Below are 17,846 nucleotides of genomic sequence, written 5' to 3' on the forward strand. Positions count from 1 at the left end.
GCAATTGTCTGAATACATAGCTTATTCATTGTCTGTTATCATAAGAGACCTTGAGTCTTTAGCAACTATATTACACTATTTTGCTTCTTGCAGAGAACCATTCTATTATATTCTAACTAAAACATCAGGAAATTGACAACACAAAAGTATCGTAGTAATATCCTGACCAGGAAGAAAGGAAATGCAATTTGGCAGAAACTGAGTGCATTTAGGAATTATATTTCAGCAAAAGGCTGACTACAGAATCTTAACTAGTTATGACCATACAAAATGGAAGCTTAACATGAGTGCAGATTCTGGTCTGACATATTGGTCCTAACAATCACGTAGCAGTCGCGGCTGGAACTACAAGCCGAAAAGAGTACCAGGACATTTATTACTATCTCCCAGTCAAGGGATTTTGGCATCTCTGGAGCAGATACATTTGTGGCCTCTGGTAATTCATGCTGAATTGAGTTCCAGGACTTTTGTGGGTAACTCCCTGTCAACCTAAAGACTTTGTTTTTTTACTATTTCAACTAAGAAAGGCTAGTTTTGTAAAATTTTAATTCACTGTATGTACATCTGTTTCCAAGGAATAACTCACAATCTGTTTTACTTCTTTGTTTTGCTCAATGAATGATCCCGGTATAAAGGTGTAAATTACCTGGTCTCCTGTGGCAAGGACACAATAATTGAATAAACGAAAGATTATTCTGGCAAGCCAGCAAACACACAAAATACACAATCACAATGAAACACTCGCTAACTGGGGATTTGGGGGGAAGACTCCAGCCTCAAATAGGTAAAGGAGCCTGCTTCAGAAGGCTTATCCTGTCCACTTCCCATCCAGTGCTTCTCTGGCGCTTCTCCGCTAAGATCAGTGCTATTTCACACAAAGCACTTTCGAATCTCCCGCCAGCCATGTCTCCGATCATTTCCCATGATGTTCTCCGCTGATCGGGCTTCTCCAGCGCTTCTCGGTCAAGCGCAGTTCTATTTCCTATTGAGAACTTTTGAAAAGCCTGCCAGTCATGCCTCCGATCGACTCCAGAGATGACCTGGTTCCTGCATCGGTCACACTACTTACATTGCCACCGCTGGCTAGACTTTACATGGATCAGGAGCCGCTGGCCAATCACAGTGCAGATCGTGACGATGCCAATCAGAGGACGAAGGCTTGCCTTGCTACACCAATGGGGAAAGGGGGATAGATTAGGCGCTCAGGACTGCCCTTTGATAACGGAGGTTCAAGGAATCTGGGAATTCAAACTTGACAATGGGAACCGAGCCTGCCGGAGAAGAAGGTTTTGAAACATGGAGAAAACATACCATCCATATACTAGCTGAATAATCGTGTCCAGAATCCGTCAAGGGGCAAAAATTAGTGGAGAGTCTCCGACCCCCAGCTGCACAACTGGTTTGAATGCATCGTGAAGTAGAAGGAGATGTGACGGCTTATGAGTTGTTAGAAATGCTCACCCAGTCCTACTGCTGCGACACACTTTATTCGAGCAAATACCCAGTATGTACCTGGCAGATACCTGGAATGCGCAGCTCCTCACCTCAGACAAGCCCCGTTGCATTTGCCTTCCCAGCCTGGGTTCATGCCTGGCTGACGGGTGGCTGATCTGTTAAATGATAATGATTAGGATTTAATAGGCTGCAATGCTTCGCGTGTCTACCAGATGGCATAAATTCATGAATTGTAATGCAGTATATATATATATATATATATATACTGTGCAGTATTGCAGCCAGTGGGAATAAAATGCTTCAATCCCTGCCTGGAAAATACCTCAATGCACTCGGGCAGAAAACAGTCACAAACCTCAATACACCCGAGTATACCCGAATTCGTTGGACTAGCCGAGCTCGAATAAAGTGTGTCGCCAGTGTATGCGTATGAAGACGATGAGGATGAGCTGATGGCAAAATTCAAGGCTCTTTGACAAAAGGAAGGAGAAGATTTGTCCGCGTTCGTCCGCAAGCTCCAGCTGTCCCTAGGGAATCTCCTGTCAAAGAAGATTGTGGTGGTCGCTGAAGTGGACCGGCATCGATTCAAGCAACTACTGAAAGGTTCGTTGCCTAATCACCCTATAGCTATACACTACCGACACACTTTATTGAAGTGTGTTCGGTACCGCAAGCCGGGAAATCTCCCGGCTTGCTAGTGGCCGCCCCTCGGCGGTCACGCGTCATCGGGAGCGTGCGCCCCCTGCACGCGTGTCCAGGGGCTCCCCGAGGGAGCCCTGGTGTCCCGCGATCGCGGGACAGCGGCAGGGGGTTCCGGGGGACCCGGCGGACCCGGCAGCGGTAGGGAGAGCGCCCCGATCGGAGGGCGCTCTTCCGCTGCTTCGGCGCGCGCCCGTCACACTCGGGCGCGTGCCAGGCTACTGCTGCGGCACAGAACGGGCAAATGCTCGAATAAACTGTGCCGCAGCAGTAGTGATGCAGGCCACCCCGATCACTGCAGCACCACCCAGCTACATGGAATTAATGCGGCATATCCAGAGGCATGCGGTACAGCTGCATTTTCACACCTCTAAGAAAGGAAAAGACGGCCGCAAGGAGGATGCTAAGGATGCACCAGTACCTAAAGAAAAAGGGAACAAGAAGGAGAAAGATGCGGATGCTACTGAAGTGCCCCGATCGCCGCCCCGGTCCTCAGGCTGGCCAAGATCTCGCCCGGACTTACGCTGTTACAACTGTAGTGAAGTAGGGCATATCGCAAAGGTCTGCCCAAACCCTGGAAAACCCCAATCAGTAGCCAAGTCCTACACGGTACAGGTACAGCAAGCCCTCACTTCCTTCCCGGCATTACCCGAGGAGATTGAAGAAGAATCAAGGAATTCTTCCCCAAGAGGGAATCTGCAACCAGCCGCCTACTGCCGAGTAGGGCCCACCGCCATAATAAGAATTGTCGTGGAGGGGATCTATTCTTCAGCACTGATGGATACTGGGTCACAGGTGACCATCATCTACCGTCCATTCTATGACCAGCACCTCAGTCATCTTCCCTTGCAGTCAGCCGAAAAGATGACGTTGTGGGGGCTGAGTAAAGATGATTACCCCATCAACGGAATAGTGGCGTTCAAGCTAGTTATCCTGCAGTTGAACACCAACAAGTCGCACCCCATGTTGGTGGAAGCCCTGGTCTGCCCGGAGGCTCGCGAACATCCCAGTGCCCCCATCATATTGGGCACAAATGCAGAAATAGTAAGGTTGGTGATTCGCTCATTCCTTCAAGAAGCTGGTTAGCTACCGTTGGCATCCCTGAATATAGCCCCTGGCCTACAGGAGGAATGCTATAGAATGGCGTATGAAGAAGAGTATGGCGATATCTTTAGTCTAGAGCAAGGGTTACTGGAGTTTCCGCCAGGGTTAGTGCAGTGCATGACGGCGCTGATCGCGTACCCCAAGCAGGATGAACAGGACAGATACTTTTCACTAGAGACCCTTCCCGAGTCTGAACTCCATAAGATGATACCTGAAGTGCAAGAGTGGACATCCAAAGTCCCCAGGAAGGTTACGGTGGCTATCCAGAACATGTCGCTCCATATGGTGTCGCTGGAACGAGGACAACGGCTGGGTAGAGTTTACCCGGTGGATCCTGTAGACGACACAGCAATGGTCCATGCCGCCCGTGTGGGAGGAGAGCCTGAGGAGCTACCATTTGACTTCGGAGAGTCTCCCCTGAAGGAAGAATGGAAGGAGAGGCTACGTGCTCAGTTGAGAGAGCGACAGGAAGTGTTCTCCACTATTGAGATGCATGTGGGATGCAGTAGAAGCGCTCAGCACACCATTCACCTGAATGATGCTACTCAATATAGAGGAAGGTCTCGGCGTATAGCCCCTCGAGATGTGGAAGATGTGTGAGGTGTCTTGAACGAGATGGAAACAGCCGGTATAGTGACCGATTCTCGAAGTCCTTATGCCTCACCAATTGTGGTGGTTCGCAAGAAGAATGGGTCTGTGTGATTATGCGTGGACTACAGAACTTTGAACAAACGTACGGTGCCTGACCAATACACGCTACCACGCATAGAAGAGATCCTCATTGCATTATCCGGAAGTGGGTTAGCGTGTTGGACCTTCGATCAGGATACTAGCAGGTTCCCATGAGTATGGCTGACCAAGAAAAGACGGCGTTCGTCTGTCCTTTTGGCTTCTATCAGTTCAACCGGATGCCCAAAGGTATCTGCGGTGCTCCAGCCACCTTCCAATGGCTTATGGAGAAGACGATTGGAGACATGTGTCCTCGTGAGTGTCTGGTCTACTTAGACGACATAATTGTATTTGGAGAAAAAAGGCAATGTCGGCGCCAAAGGTGACAATAAAAATAAAAATAGTTCAAACCATATGGTGAAATGTCCAAATCAAAGTCCTTGGTGATTGGAGGGTGGATGAACGAAATAGGGATTCTCTCCAGGACGTGACATGATATGTGAATACAAAAGGAAAAAAATTATAGTGCAGTATGTCAGTCAATGTGGACATAAAAACATATAACACTAACAACACAGAACATACAAGACAGACTAACAACAGCAAAAAGCCAGACTAAATATAATAAAAAAGCTATTTATTGACTACTAATACAGGATTCTGGAGGATGGCTATCACACACCAATCCGGGGGGGGGGGGGGTAAAATCGTTGCCCTACTCACGGAATGCAAGATATTAAGAGGCAGCAGGACTGGAGACACACTCTGTACTTCCAAGATGGCGACCGGAGCCCTCTCTCTGGCGTCCCCACGTGTGGTGGATGCTGTGTAGAGCTGCAGGATACAGGAACAGTGGTGCTCCTGAGCGGACGTGATGTCACGCTCTGACCTTCTTCCGATCTCCTAGTCCGCGCTTGTAACTTTTCCCCCCACCTCCAGGCACACAAAATCGCTTCTAAAACAGTATCCTCCCAACGCGTTTCGTGCGCATGCGCGCACTTCTTCAAGGGAATTTTTTTCCTTTTGTATTCACATATCACGTCACGTCCTGGAGAGAATCCCTATTTCGTTCATCCACCCTCCAATCACCAAGGACTTTGATTTGGACATTTCACCATATGGTTTGAACTATTTTTATTTTTATTGTCACCTTTGGCGCCGACATTGCCTTTTTTCTCCATGTTCTGTTACTGACTGTACTGTCAGTTTTTGTCTGGCTGCCATATCACATTTTTAATTAGTCCCAATAGGGGCGTGTATGTTCTATAGCGCTGTTTTGCACCGTCTTTTCTGTAATTGTATTTGGAACAACTTTCGAAGAACATGAGGCTCGGCTGATGAAGGTGCTGGATCGATTAGGTCAAGAAGGATTGAAACTCTCCTTAGACAAGTGCTGTTTCTGTCGGACATCGGTCACCTATGTGGCCATATAGTATCTGCAGATGGAGTGGCCACTGACCCGGCTAAGGTAGAGGCGGTGGTGAATTGGCCGAGACCCGAGAATGTGATGGAACTGAGGTAAGTTCTCAGGTTTTGCGGGTACTACCGGCGGTTTGTGGATGGATACTCCAAGAAGGCGGCTGTGCTGAACAACTTGCTAAAGGTCTATCCAGAAGAACCCAAGCAGAAGAAGACCACTCCGAGAACACCCTTCAGGGATCGGTGGACACCAGCCTGTGAAGAAGCATTTAAAGGGCTGAAGAAGAGTCTAACGGAAGCTCCCGTCCTGGCCTATGCTGACCCGGAGAAGCCTTACATCCTGCACGTGGATGCAAGCCTTAATGGATTGGGAGCAGTACTACATCAGAAGTATCCCACTGGGCTGTGACCTGTGGCCTATGCAAGTAGAAGTTTGACCCCTAGTGAAAAGAACTATCCTGTCCACAAGTTGGAGTTTCTTGCCCTCAAATGGGCCATATCAGAAGAACTACATGACTATATATACGGGGTTACCTTCGAAGTCAGAACGGATAACAATCCGCTGACCTATGTACAAACTACTGCCAAATTAGATGCGACCGGTCATAGATGCATGGCCACCCTCGCCAATTATCGTTTTTCTCTGAAATATAAGCCTGGACCTCTCAATATAGAAGCCGATGCTCTATCTAGAAGATCGGGGCTGAGTGAGACATCCGATGATGGGCCTTGGGAAGAAATCCTGGGACTAGGGATGAGAGCCATGTGTTCCACTGCTGGTTTTGTAAATGATCGAGTGGCATTCTCAGAGCTAAGAGTCGCGGATTCTTTAGGGTGTCAACCTCAAGGCCTTCCAGATTCTTACTGTCACCCTAATGGCATGGGTCTAACCCAAAACGTTATCTTCACTTGGAAAGAAATGGTATAGCACAGACACGTGATCCTGTAGCTAAGGCTGTCCGAGAGGCTCTACACAAAAATGATTCTTCCTTAGTGAAACGGGCTCCTCCTGATGAGGTAAGCCTCCTCATGTGAGAATGGGACAAGTTTGAGATGGATAACGGACTACTCAATAGGGTTGTTCAATTCCACAATCATCCTGACTGTCGACAACTTTTTCTATCCCGGCAAATTCAAGGCCTCGTTTTAAGATCACTACATGATGATCATGGACATTTGGGGGTGGATAAGACTCTGGGTTTAGTGCGAGACCGTTTTTTCTGGCCAAGAATGAGGGAGTCAATTCAACATCACTGCCGGAAATGTTTACGGTGCATTCATAGGAAGAAACTTCCCACTCGTGCTGCCCCAATGGGCCATCTCAAGAGCTCCGGGCCTATGGATGTAGTATGTATGGACTTTCTGTGCGTAGAGCCAGACTCAAAGGGTATTGGGAATGTACTAGTAGTGACAGATCATTACACTCGATACACGCAAGCCTTTCCCAGGAAAGATCAGGATGCTACCACTGTGGCTAAAGTGCTGTGGGAGAAGTATTTCAGGCATTATGGTCTGCCAAACAGGATGCATTCAGACCAGGGACGAGATTTTGAGAGCAAGTTGATCAAAGAGTTGCTAACACTGTTGAACATCCAGAAATCAAGGACTACTCCTTATCATCCCGAGGGAGATGCACTCCCGGAAAGATTTAATTGGACATTGCTGGACATGCTAGGTACTCTGAAGGATTCCCAAAAAGGAGTATGGAGCAAGCATGTAGAGGCTTTGGTACATGCCTACAATTGCACTAGGTACGAGTCCACAGGGTACACACCATACTTTATGATGTTTGGAAGAGAAGCCAGATTACCGATTGACATACGCATGCGGGTATCTACCGATGGGGTACCCAATATGACTCACTATTAGTATGTAAAAAGACTCCAGGACAGTCTGCACCATGCCTATTAGTTAGCAGAAAGAGCTACCGCTAGACTGAACGCCAATAACAAAAGGAGGTACGATCACAAAGTACGGTACCGAGAACTACAACCGGGAGACGCAGTTCTCCTACGCAATTTAGCCAATGCATGCTGTTTAAAGGGTTGCTCATGTAATGTGAGCATGAGATAAAAGGTGGCACTGTGTGCTCATTTGCATGTCATTTCCCAGAATCCCTTGCTGCAGTGGAAATGCTGTGTGCTGGGTGATAATGTTGAAAGACAGGGTTGCAGACCTGTCTAAGACATGCAAATGAATATACAGGAATATTTACAGTTGCTTTATGCTTTACTGTGGATGGTTTTAGTCACATTTTTACCCACCATAACCTTAATAAGTGTGGTGATTACCGACTCTTATCTCATTTGAACAAATTACAGCAACCAACCTCACACTGATGATACCCATCAAGGTTGAAACATGTCTGTGAGTGGGTTTACTGGCTTTGCATCTCCCAAGCCCTTGCTTAAAAGCTGTGTTTAAAGCAGCATGCATTGGCTAAGGGTTGCTCATGTAATGTGAGCATGAGATAAAAGGTGGCACTGTGTGCTCATTTGCATGTAATTTCCCAGAATCCATTGCTGTAGTGGAATTGCTGTGTGCTGGGTGATAATGGTGAAAGACAGGGTTGCAGACCTGTCTAAGACATGCAAATGAATATACAGGAATATTTACAACGCACGCACGCACACACACACACTACAATTCAATCCAAACAAGTATACTATTTAAACCAAGCAAGTAAACAGAAATATATTAACATTAATTAATCAAATCCAAAATCAATTACAATCCAATCCAAATCAATTACACAATAACCTATTTCAATCGTTAAACCAACCCATTCATAAAAAAAGTTACCATCAGCCAAAATATAACTATCAAAAATAATCCACTATTAAAAAGTAAGCCACACCCTGAAATCAAGTACTGCAAAAACCACCAAAAATTACATCTATCTAAATAAAAATTTACATAACACAATCATTTGTAAGCATTGCAGCAAAATACACTTTAAAAACAGCAAAACAAGCATTTCCAAAACAATAATTTCTTACCATGTATGTATATATCGATCTAGACATACATACAGTGGCAAGAAATGATATTTATGATTCTATCAGCAACCTTCATTATTAGTTGCGTCACTTATGACTCTCCCATTGAGCATGTTTTTGCTTCTGGCCGGGTAAAGGCTTGGTTAAGAGACATTGTACCATTCCTTCCACCAGGGGGAGGAAGTAATACGGAACCGGTGATTGTTACCTCAGAGCGGGCTCTCCAAGAGATTCACCCAGGGGAGGCTCACGGATGCAAAAGTGAGGTACCCCCACATGATCCGTTAGGGGCACCCCACAAATGGTTTCAGCTCGCTTCGATAATCTGGTGTGAAGTGCATTGTAACCTGATGTTTAAAGACCATATGATAAGTTGTATTTTCTATGCAATGCATTTTGATTATATAACGATTGTACCAGGTTATCTCGTTCCCCAAGCGGGGACGTTGGGTTTTTCACCAGGGGGAGGATACAGCCATGTCTCTCCTGCCTGTCAGTACGCCCCTCACCTAGCTGGCGATCGCCCCGCCAGCCGATCGCAGGGGTGAGGGCGGTCAGGCTCCGGCTCAGGGTTTGCCGGGGACGCGTGCGGCCGGTTGGCAAGTCCGCAAGCGCGTCACAGGGCTCCTGTAGCCGGGTGGGGAGGGCGCCGCCATTGTGCATTAGCTCGTGCATGCGCAGGGATAGCCAGGCGCCAGGAGAGCCCCAGAGAGATCGCGTATGCGCAGGACAGCACAAAGAAAGCCCGCAAAACCCTAACCTACCAGGGAAGGCTCTAGGCAGGGACTACGAGTCCCATGAGCCTTTGCGCACCCCACGTGATGCCAGGGAGCTAATAGGGCTTAGGATCTCCCTGCATGAAAATAGATTTAGTTCGCGAGCTGAGCCCACGTTAGTTAGTTGGAGCTGGGAGCAGGAAGAGGAAGGAAGGGTGTAGGGAGCGAGTGAAGCTCCTGCACCAGGTAGGGTTCCCCTGGGTTCCAGATAGGCCCCAACTCCCCACCAGATTAGTGGGTAATTATAAGGGACGGCCCAGGTTGGGGCCATGCCCTTAGTAAGTGTGTGCTGTCTTGTCAGAGTCATGGCTGTCAGTGCTGTGAGGTCTGACAAGAAGGCACAGTGTTTGTGCAGCACGTTTGCTGCAAGTACCAAGTAGGTGGCAGTGCGTTACTGCAAGTACTAGGTATTTAGAGTCAGGACCGGGAATATCTAGGGAGGGCGGAGTAGGCCAGTTAACCCCTTAGGTCTCAGGTAGGTCCTCACTCCACAGTTTGTGGTGCTATAGGGACAGGCCCTAGGTTAGGGACCCTGTCACAGTAGCGCTAGAGTTAGAGAGGGACACAGCGGACGCTGCGTTTCCGTGAAGAGGTTTGGGTTCCCGTTGGGGCCCACAGAGACTATCTCCAGGGTGGGATCGCCCCTGGCGGACCCCAGACAACGAACCACAGGATCAGACGGTGATCACCAAGCGACAGATCCTTTGTGAAGTCCGTTGCAGGCCCGAGCACTGGGGTTCTCGGCAGGTAAATCTTATCTGCAAGTGCACCAACAGGCCTAGTAGTTTCCTTAGTGACTGCGCAGTCACACATATCCGCTCTCTATAGAGTGCTGGACATTGTGTGGGGAATTTATGGACAGGGGTGGGATCACCCGGTGTTGGGGAAGCGTCCTGCACGACGCTGTAGTCAGTGTCGCCTCTAGAGAGGGACACCCGTTATTCTATGTTGACAGTATTGGTGTTTTATGCTGTTACCAAGTAAATTGATTCGTTATTATACATATAGGTGTGCGAGTTATTTGTATGTGTCCTGCGAGGAACAATTCCTGCTCTGCTAGGAACCATCGCAGGTGGAGGCGCTGCACCGAGGTTACTCTTAATATAATTGCCCCAGGTTCCCCGTGGCGGAAGCTCAGCCCTCCTGTGAGCCTAACAGGTAAAGCACCACACCTGGTAACACTGTATGTTTGCCGCACCACACTATATCTGCGATTGGGTGGGGTGGAATACCCGTTACATAAGGAACAAGATTAATGATATTTCATAAGATATATATCTTGTTCAAATATATTTATATTCCCCACTTTGGGGATTAATATATATTAATTTACATTACTGTAAGTCTAGGTATGTATTGAATTAACAAATGTTTTCTGTTCAAGCTATGTTATACCATTCAACTGATATTCTGTTTCGTCTAATGCCACTATCAATTAATGTCAACTGATGTCTGTAATTAATTTTCAGTCAGCTGTGTTTGCCAGAAGGAAGGGCTATAATACCAGGCAACATACCCTCTGTCTAACACTCCTCGAGAAAGCGCTATTTTAGCGTGATACGCGTGGGAGGAGAATTTTGTTTGTTTTGTCCCATTATGTCCCCAGTGTGTCATTTTTAATCATGTAGTTTAATAACATTTCTTTTATTTTTGTTCCTAACCCGGTGAGTTGTGAGTGCTTGGGGCTTGTTCGAGTGTCCACCAATCCTTTACAGCGTTCTTGTCAATCATTATGTTCCTAAACATTTTCTCACTCTACATATCAAATCACCTGAGACTTTACGGGTCATGGGTCTAGAGGTAATTCCCCCTTCTCTGTTAGGTGGAGACCGTTTTAAGTATCTTTCCAAAAGGGACAGTTTTTGGATGTTTAAATTGAACTGTCTGGTTCCATTTGGCCTTAATGTGAACCTTGACATTAATACTATTGTCTAATGTCAGGTTCGGCCAGTCCCTACGTGTTTGGTTTTCTCCCTTTAATCCCCCTTTAAGTTTTAAAAGGGGCTTTTGCATTTCTGGTTCAATTATGGTTTTATAACATGTTCATATATTTATGTACATATTATGTTTAACATATATAATAAGATGTATCATTTGTATCTGTGTATTTTACATTTTTGCATATTAATGCATTTTAGTCTGTTTTTAAGACTGCAGATTTGTTTTTGTTTCAGGTTCTGTGAGTTACTTATTAGATTATTTATTTATTAATCATGTATTGATATAATGTGTTTTTATATGTTTTTATTTACCCTATTTGTCTTGGTTATGTGAAACATTCAATTATTTATTATCCTAATTGTTTTCTCCCAGTGTTTTTCCAATTGGTGTATGTGCATGTCTATTTAAATCATGTACTTAAGGTTTGTCCAATCAGATTTAAGCTAGCACAGTATTTATATCCTGGATACTGAGGGCGCTTCATTCCCTGACGAAGTTGGCAAGTGCCGACGAAACGCATAGGACTGCAACGTCATTGCGCAAGCACGTAGTGTGTGTAGTGTTCCGCTGCTAACTAAGGGACTACTCTATACTGAGATAGCCTCTGGCACCTCGTGTTGATCAGCTGCAAAAGGTGAGATTGTTACCATCTCCCACTGTGCCTTCTCTCCTTGTGACTCTGTCTGCGGCCGTTTCTGCTGTGTGTGAGCGTTCCAGCCGCAGGTCTAAAGGCAACTGGCTTTCAGTGGGTATACATAAAGGTCTCCCCATCCATCTCAGCTGATCTGTACCAGGAGTCTGTGTGTAAAGATACCTTTACGTAAATTTTACTCTTTTTGTCTTGTAAGGGTGTGTTATCTACCTTACATTTATTTAAATACATTTTTATTTCATCTGCATCATAAGATAATGCACTAGGGGAGTGCGTCTCTCTCTCTCGTATATAGTTTGCATATAAATTAATTTTACGTTTCTCTTTTTTTGTCATTTTTGCAGATAGTGAGAATTGCCTAAAATGCCCAGACAATGAATGGCCCAATGAGAAGAAGGATCGGTGTATTCCCAGAGTGATTGAATTTCTATCTTACATCCATGATATCATTGCCATAGTCTTTTCATCTGTCTCGGTTCTCCTGTGTCTTATAACTGCCCTGATATTGGGAGTTTTTATTAAATTCCAGGACACTCCCATTGTCAAAGCTAATAGTCAGAGTCTCAGCTTCATTCTCCTTGTCTCCATCATGCTGAGCTTCCTCTGTGTGTTCTTGTTCCTTGGTCGTCCTGTGGATATAACCTGCATGCTGAGACAAACCTCTTTTGGAATTATCTTCTCCATAGCGGTCTCTTCTGTGCTGGCCAAGACTATCATGGTTTGCATTGCTTTTAAAGCCACCAAACCTGGAAATGTATGGAAAAAATGGATGGGAGTCAAACTGTCCAGTTCAGTTGTCTTTTTCTGCTCATCCATTCAAGTAACAATTTGCATTAGTTGGTTGTCTATTTCTCCTCCATTTCAGGAGCTCAACATGCACTCTGATCCTGGTAAGATCATCATTCAATGTAATGAAGGCTCAGATATTGCCTTTTACTTAGTTCTGGGTTTTATGGGGATTCTGGCAGGTGTGAGCTTTATTATAGCTTTCTTTGCTAGGAATTTACCTGACAGTTTTAATGAGGCCAAGTACATCACCTTCAGCATGCTGGTATTTTGCAGTGTTTGGATTGCAATGATCCCAGCTTATCTGAGCACCAAAGGTAAAAATATGGTGTCTGTAGAGATTTTTGCCATACTGACTTCAAGCGCTGGACTTTTAGGCTGTATATTTTTTTCCAAAATGCTACATCATTTTGTTTAGACCTGAAATGAACACAAAAACACATTTGCTTGGGAAGAGAAATTGATAATCTTGTACAGAGATCTACAAACCTGACCACATTTGCTCAAACTTTCTCAAAATAAAAGTTCTAAAAACTTTGCAAGAGATTTTTTTAACCTTACAAGTTTCTCTCTCTCTCTCTCTCTCTCTCTCTCTCTCTCTCTCTCTCTCTCTCTCTCTCTCTCTCTCTCTCTCTCTCTCTCTCTCTCTCTCTCTCTCTCTCTCTCTCTCTCTCTCTCTCTCTCTCTCTCTCTCTCTCTCTCTCCTCTCTCTCTCTCTCTCTCTCTCTCTCTCTCTCTCTCTCTCTCTCTCTCTCTCTCTCTCTCTCTCTCTCTCTCTCTCTCTCTCTCTCTCTCTCTCTCTCTCTCTCTCTCTCTCTCTCTCTCTCTCTCTCTCTCTCTCTCTCTCTCTCTCTCTCTCTCTCTCTCTCTCTCTCTCTCTCTCCCTCCCTCCCCTCCCTCTCCCCCTCTCCCTCCACAAATGTGCTTTTTGGATAGTGATGAAGTAATATCATATTAAAATAGACCTTTTCAATAAAACTAATGCTTTAGAAATTATGTTACAGTATCTGTGCTTCAATAAACAAATAACACTTATTAATTGTATTTTATGTCTTTATTTATATAGCGCCATAAATGTACATAGTGCTTCACAGTAGAAATACATATCATATAAATAACAAATAATATAAATCACAGATCATGGGAATAAGTGCTTCAGACTTAAAAGTAACATTAAGGGAGAGGAGTCCCTGCTACGAGGAGCTTACAATCTAATTGGTAGGTAGGGAGAATGTACAAAGACAGTAGGAGGGAATTCTAGTAAGTGTGTCTGCAGGGGGCCAAGCTTTATGTATCATGTGTCCATGATTATCCAGTGCTTTTCATATTAAGCAGATGTGTCTTAAGGTGGGTCTTAAAGGTGGATAAAGAGGGTGCTAGTCGGGTATTGAGGGGAAGGGCATTCCAGAGGTGTGGGGCAGAAAGTGAGAAAGGTTTAAGGTGGGAGAGAGCTTTAGGTACAAAGGGGGTAGAAAGAAGACATCCTTGAGAAGAACGCAAGAGTCGGGATGGTGCATAGCGAGAAATTAGGGCTGAGATATAAGGAGGGACAGAAGAGTGTAAAGCTTTAAAAGTGAGGCGGAGAATTGAGCGTGAGATATGGGATTTGATCGGAAGCCAGGAGAGGGATTTCAGGAGGGGAGATGTGGAGACAGATTTAGGAAAGAGTAGAGTGATTCTGGCAGCAGCGTTTAGGATAGATTGTAGGAGAGACAGGTGAGAGGCAGGAAGGCCGGACAGCAGGAGGTTGCAGTAATCGAGACGTGAGAGAATGAGGGCCTGAGTCAGAGTTTTAGCAGTCAAGTAACAGAGGAAAGGCCGTATCTTTGTGATATTGCGGAGGAAAAAGCGACAAGTTGTAGAAACATTTTGAATGTGAGAGGAGAATGAGAGAGAAGAATCAAGTGTAACCCCTAGGCAGCGTGCTTGGGATACTGGGTGAATGATCGTATTTCCAATAGCAATGTGGAAGGAGGTAGTAGGGCCAGGTTTGGGAGGAAGTATAAGGAGCTCTGTTTTTGCCATGTTAAGTTTCAGTCGGCGGATGGCCATCCAGGATTATATTCCCGAGAGGCATTCAGAAACTTTGGTCTGTATAGCAGGTGTAAGGTCAGGGATTGAAAGATAAATGTGTGTCGTCAGCATAGAGGTGATATTTAAACCCAAAAGTTGTGATTAGGTCACCTAGAGAGAGTGTGTAAAGAGAAAAGAGAAGGGGTCCCAGGACAGAGCCCTGGGGTACCCCCACAGAGAGATCAATAGAGGCGGAGGAGGTGTTAGCCAAAGAGACACTGAATGTACGATGAGAGAGGTAAGAGGAGATCCAGGATAGAGCTTTGATCCGAATACCAAGAGTAGGGAGAATGTGAAGGAGAAGAGGGTGGTCCACAGTGTCGAATGCTGCAGAGAGGTCGAGTAATATGAGCAGAGTGTAATGACCTCTGTCTTTGGCAGCATGGAGGTCGTCAGTTATTTTATTGAGGGCAGTTTCAGTATAGTGAGCAGTGCGGAAGCCAGATTGTAGAGGGTCTAGAAGAGAATAGGTGTTGAGAAACTGTAGCAATCGAGAGAATACAAGATGTTCAAGGAGTTTGGAGGCAAAAGGCAGGAGGGAGACAGGTCGATAGTTAGACAGACAGGTAGGGTCAAGCTTGCTGTTTTTGAGTAATGGTATAACGGTTGCATGCAAGAAGGAGGATGGAAAGGTACCAGAGCAGAGGGAAGAGTTAAAGATCTGTGTGAGCATAGGGATTATAGAAAGAGCTAGAGGTTTTAGGAGATTGGAGAGAATGGGATCAAGAGGGCAAGTGGTAGAGGGAGAAGAGGAGATCAGCACTGGCACATCCTCCTCCGAGATAGCGGAAAAAGAGTCAAGAAAGGCAGGAGGAGAGTTGGGAAGCAGTGTGGGGTGGGAGTAGGCAACAGATGGGATGTTCTGACGTATGGATTCCACCTTTTCCTTAAAAAAGTCAGCAAAGTCCTGAGGTGAGTTGGAGGAAGAAGAGGAGGCAGCTGAGGGTGGTCTGAGTAGAGTCAAAGACAGAAAAGAGTCGGCATGGGTTAGATTTGTGTGTGTTGATTAGTGATGAAAAGTAGGTTTGTTTAGCCTGGGAGAGGGCAGAGTTGAAACGGGACAGCATAAATTTGTAGTGAAAGAAGTCTGCGAGCGTATGAGATTTCCTCCTGAGGCGTTCAGAGGAACGAGTGGAGGAACGCAGCATGCATGTGTGGGAGTTTAGCCAGGGTCTGGGGTTAAAAGGGCGAGGATGGCAGAGAGAAAGCGGGGCATGTAGATCAAGAGAGGAGGATAAGGCAGAGTTGTAGTTCCTGTCCAGGTTGTCAGGGTCTGAAGCAGAACTGAGAGAGGAGAGGGAGGAACATAAAGTGGAATCAAGAGCTGGTAGGTTAATAGAGCGCAGGTTTCTGCAAAAATGAGGGCGAGATGGAGATGGAGATGGAGAGAAGCGAGAGAGAGAAAATGAGATGAGGTGATGGTCAGAGAGAGGAAAAGGGGAAATGGAGAAATCGGAGAGCGAGAAGTTTTTAGTGAAAACCAGGTCTAGGTAGTGGCCATCCATGTGGGTGCTGGATTCAGTCCACTGTTGAAGGCCAAAAGAAGAGGTTAGAGAGAGAAAGCGGGAAGCCCAAGGGAGAGAGGGGTCATCAATGTGGCAGTTGAAGTCCCCCAGGAGAAGAACAGGGGAATCTGAGGAGAGAAAGGAAGAGAGCCAGGATTCAAAGTGAGAGAGAAAGGCAGAAGGGGGATGAGTAGAGGAAGGTGGGCGATAGATGACCGCCACATGGACCGGGAGAGGAGAGAAGATCTGGACTGTGTGAACCTCAAAGGAGGGAAAAGCAAGAGAGGGAGGAATAGGAAGGGCACGGTAGCGGCAGAGAGAGGAGAGCAGGAGCCCCACGCCTCCACCCCTGCCATCGGGCGCGGAGTGTGGGAGAAGGAAAGGCCACCATAAGAGAGGGCAGCTATCAGAGCAGAGTCAGTCTGAGTGAGCCAGGTCTCAGTTATGGCAAATAGGAGCAGAGAGTGAGAGAGAAAGAAGTCATGCACAGAGATGAACTTGTTAGAAAGGGAGCGAGCATTCCAAAGGGCACAGGAGAAAGGAAGAGAGGAGGGAGGGTGGCATGGGATGGGTATGAGGTTGGAGGGATTTACTCCAGAAGGAGTAGAAGTTGCATGTCGAAGGCAAGAACAAGAGCAAGTAGAAATAAGGCAGGGACCAGGATTGGGAGAGATATCCCTAGAAGCGAGGAGGAGAAACATGGACAGAAAGAGAATGTGTGATGATGATTTGTAGTGGTGTGTTTTTGTGAAGGGGGTATAGCTGTGTGGTGACAGAGGGCGCAGGTAAGAGAGGAGTTCATGTGAACTGAGAAGTGGTGAAGTAAGTAGAGATGGCAAAATATGAATAGAGTTAGAGACATGATGGGGCTGGTGGAAGAAAGTGCATAATTTGAAAATAAGTGATGTTACTGCAAAAATAAAAAGTAAAGGCGGCATCACACCAATAGTAATGTGTTGAGATGTGCAGTCTGGGATGATATACTCCTTTCCAGCGTAGTTCAAATGCAGGAATCAGAAGCAGTAGATGGTTTCCACTTTTTTCACTAATTTTTGAACTTCCTTTTTTAAACTTCCTCACTACTTGAAAGATTTCTACTTAAAAGCATTTCTTCTTAGGAGCATGGCTGCAGGCAGCAATGGCTGTTGTGAGTTTACTTATATACTATTACAAAGTCACCTGGCTGGACTAATTGAAAGACGAATTAAATGAAGACACAGCAGGGTATGATGATTGCAGGACAGTCAGACAATTTGAGATGTTTTTACCTAAATTGAACTAAATAGACAACAGGGTATGATGATTGCAGGACAGACAGACAATTTGAGATGTTTTTACCTGAGAAAAGACAAGACAAGAGATGAGAAGCAAATCAATTGCCCCAACTTCCTTTTTTAAACTTCCTCACTACTTGAAAGATTTCTACTTAAAAGCATTTCTGCTTAGGAGCATGGCTGCCGGCAGCAATGGCTGTTGTGAGTTTACTTATATACTATTACAAAAGTATTAAGTATTAATACTTGTTACTCCTAAAAAATGTGGGTCCCGGAAGCTTAGTTTACAATATCAGCAGTACTGTGCATGCATTTTCGCTCATTAGGTATATGGGATGTGCAGTTGCTAGGTAAAAACTTCTATTTGCTTTACACCATTTACTTGCTAGTTTAATCTCTCATTAGGTATACTGGATGTGTAGTTGCTAGGTAAAAATTCTGTTTACTTTACACCATTTACTTGCTAGGTGCAATCCCTCCGCTTCAGCCAAATA

At 45.6% G+C, this 17,846-nt stretch overlaps 1 protein-coding gene across 1 annotated transcript in view; it reads left to right on the plus strand.

Moving 5' to 3' along the window:
- The window catches only part of LOC142467903 (vomeronasal type-2 receptor 26-like), a 335,755-nt gene that overhangs the window by 186,762 nt on the left and 131,147 nt on the right, over window positions 1-17,846 (plus strand). Inside the window, exon 6 of the mRNA XM_075573868.1 lies at window positions 12,059-12,682. Coding sequence (XP_075429983.1) covers window positions 12,059-12,682 — 624 coding nt within the window. The remainder of the gene's footprint in view (window positions 1-12,058; window positions 12,683-17,846) is intronic.

The sequence above is a fragment of the Ascaphus truei genome, chromosome 1, assembly GCF_040206685.1.
Source record: "Ascaphus truei isolate aAscTru1 chromosome 1, aAscTru1.hap1, whole genome shotgun sequence".
In the NCBI taxonomy this organism is placed as follows: Eukaryota; Metazoa; Chordata; class Amphibia; order Anura; family Ascaphidae; genus Ascaphus; species Ascaphus truei.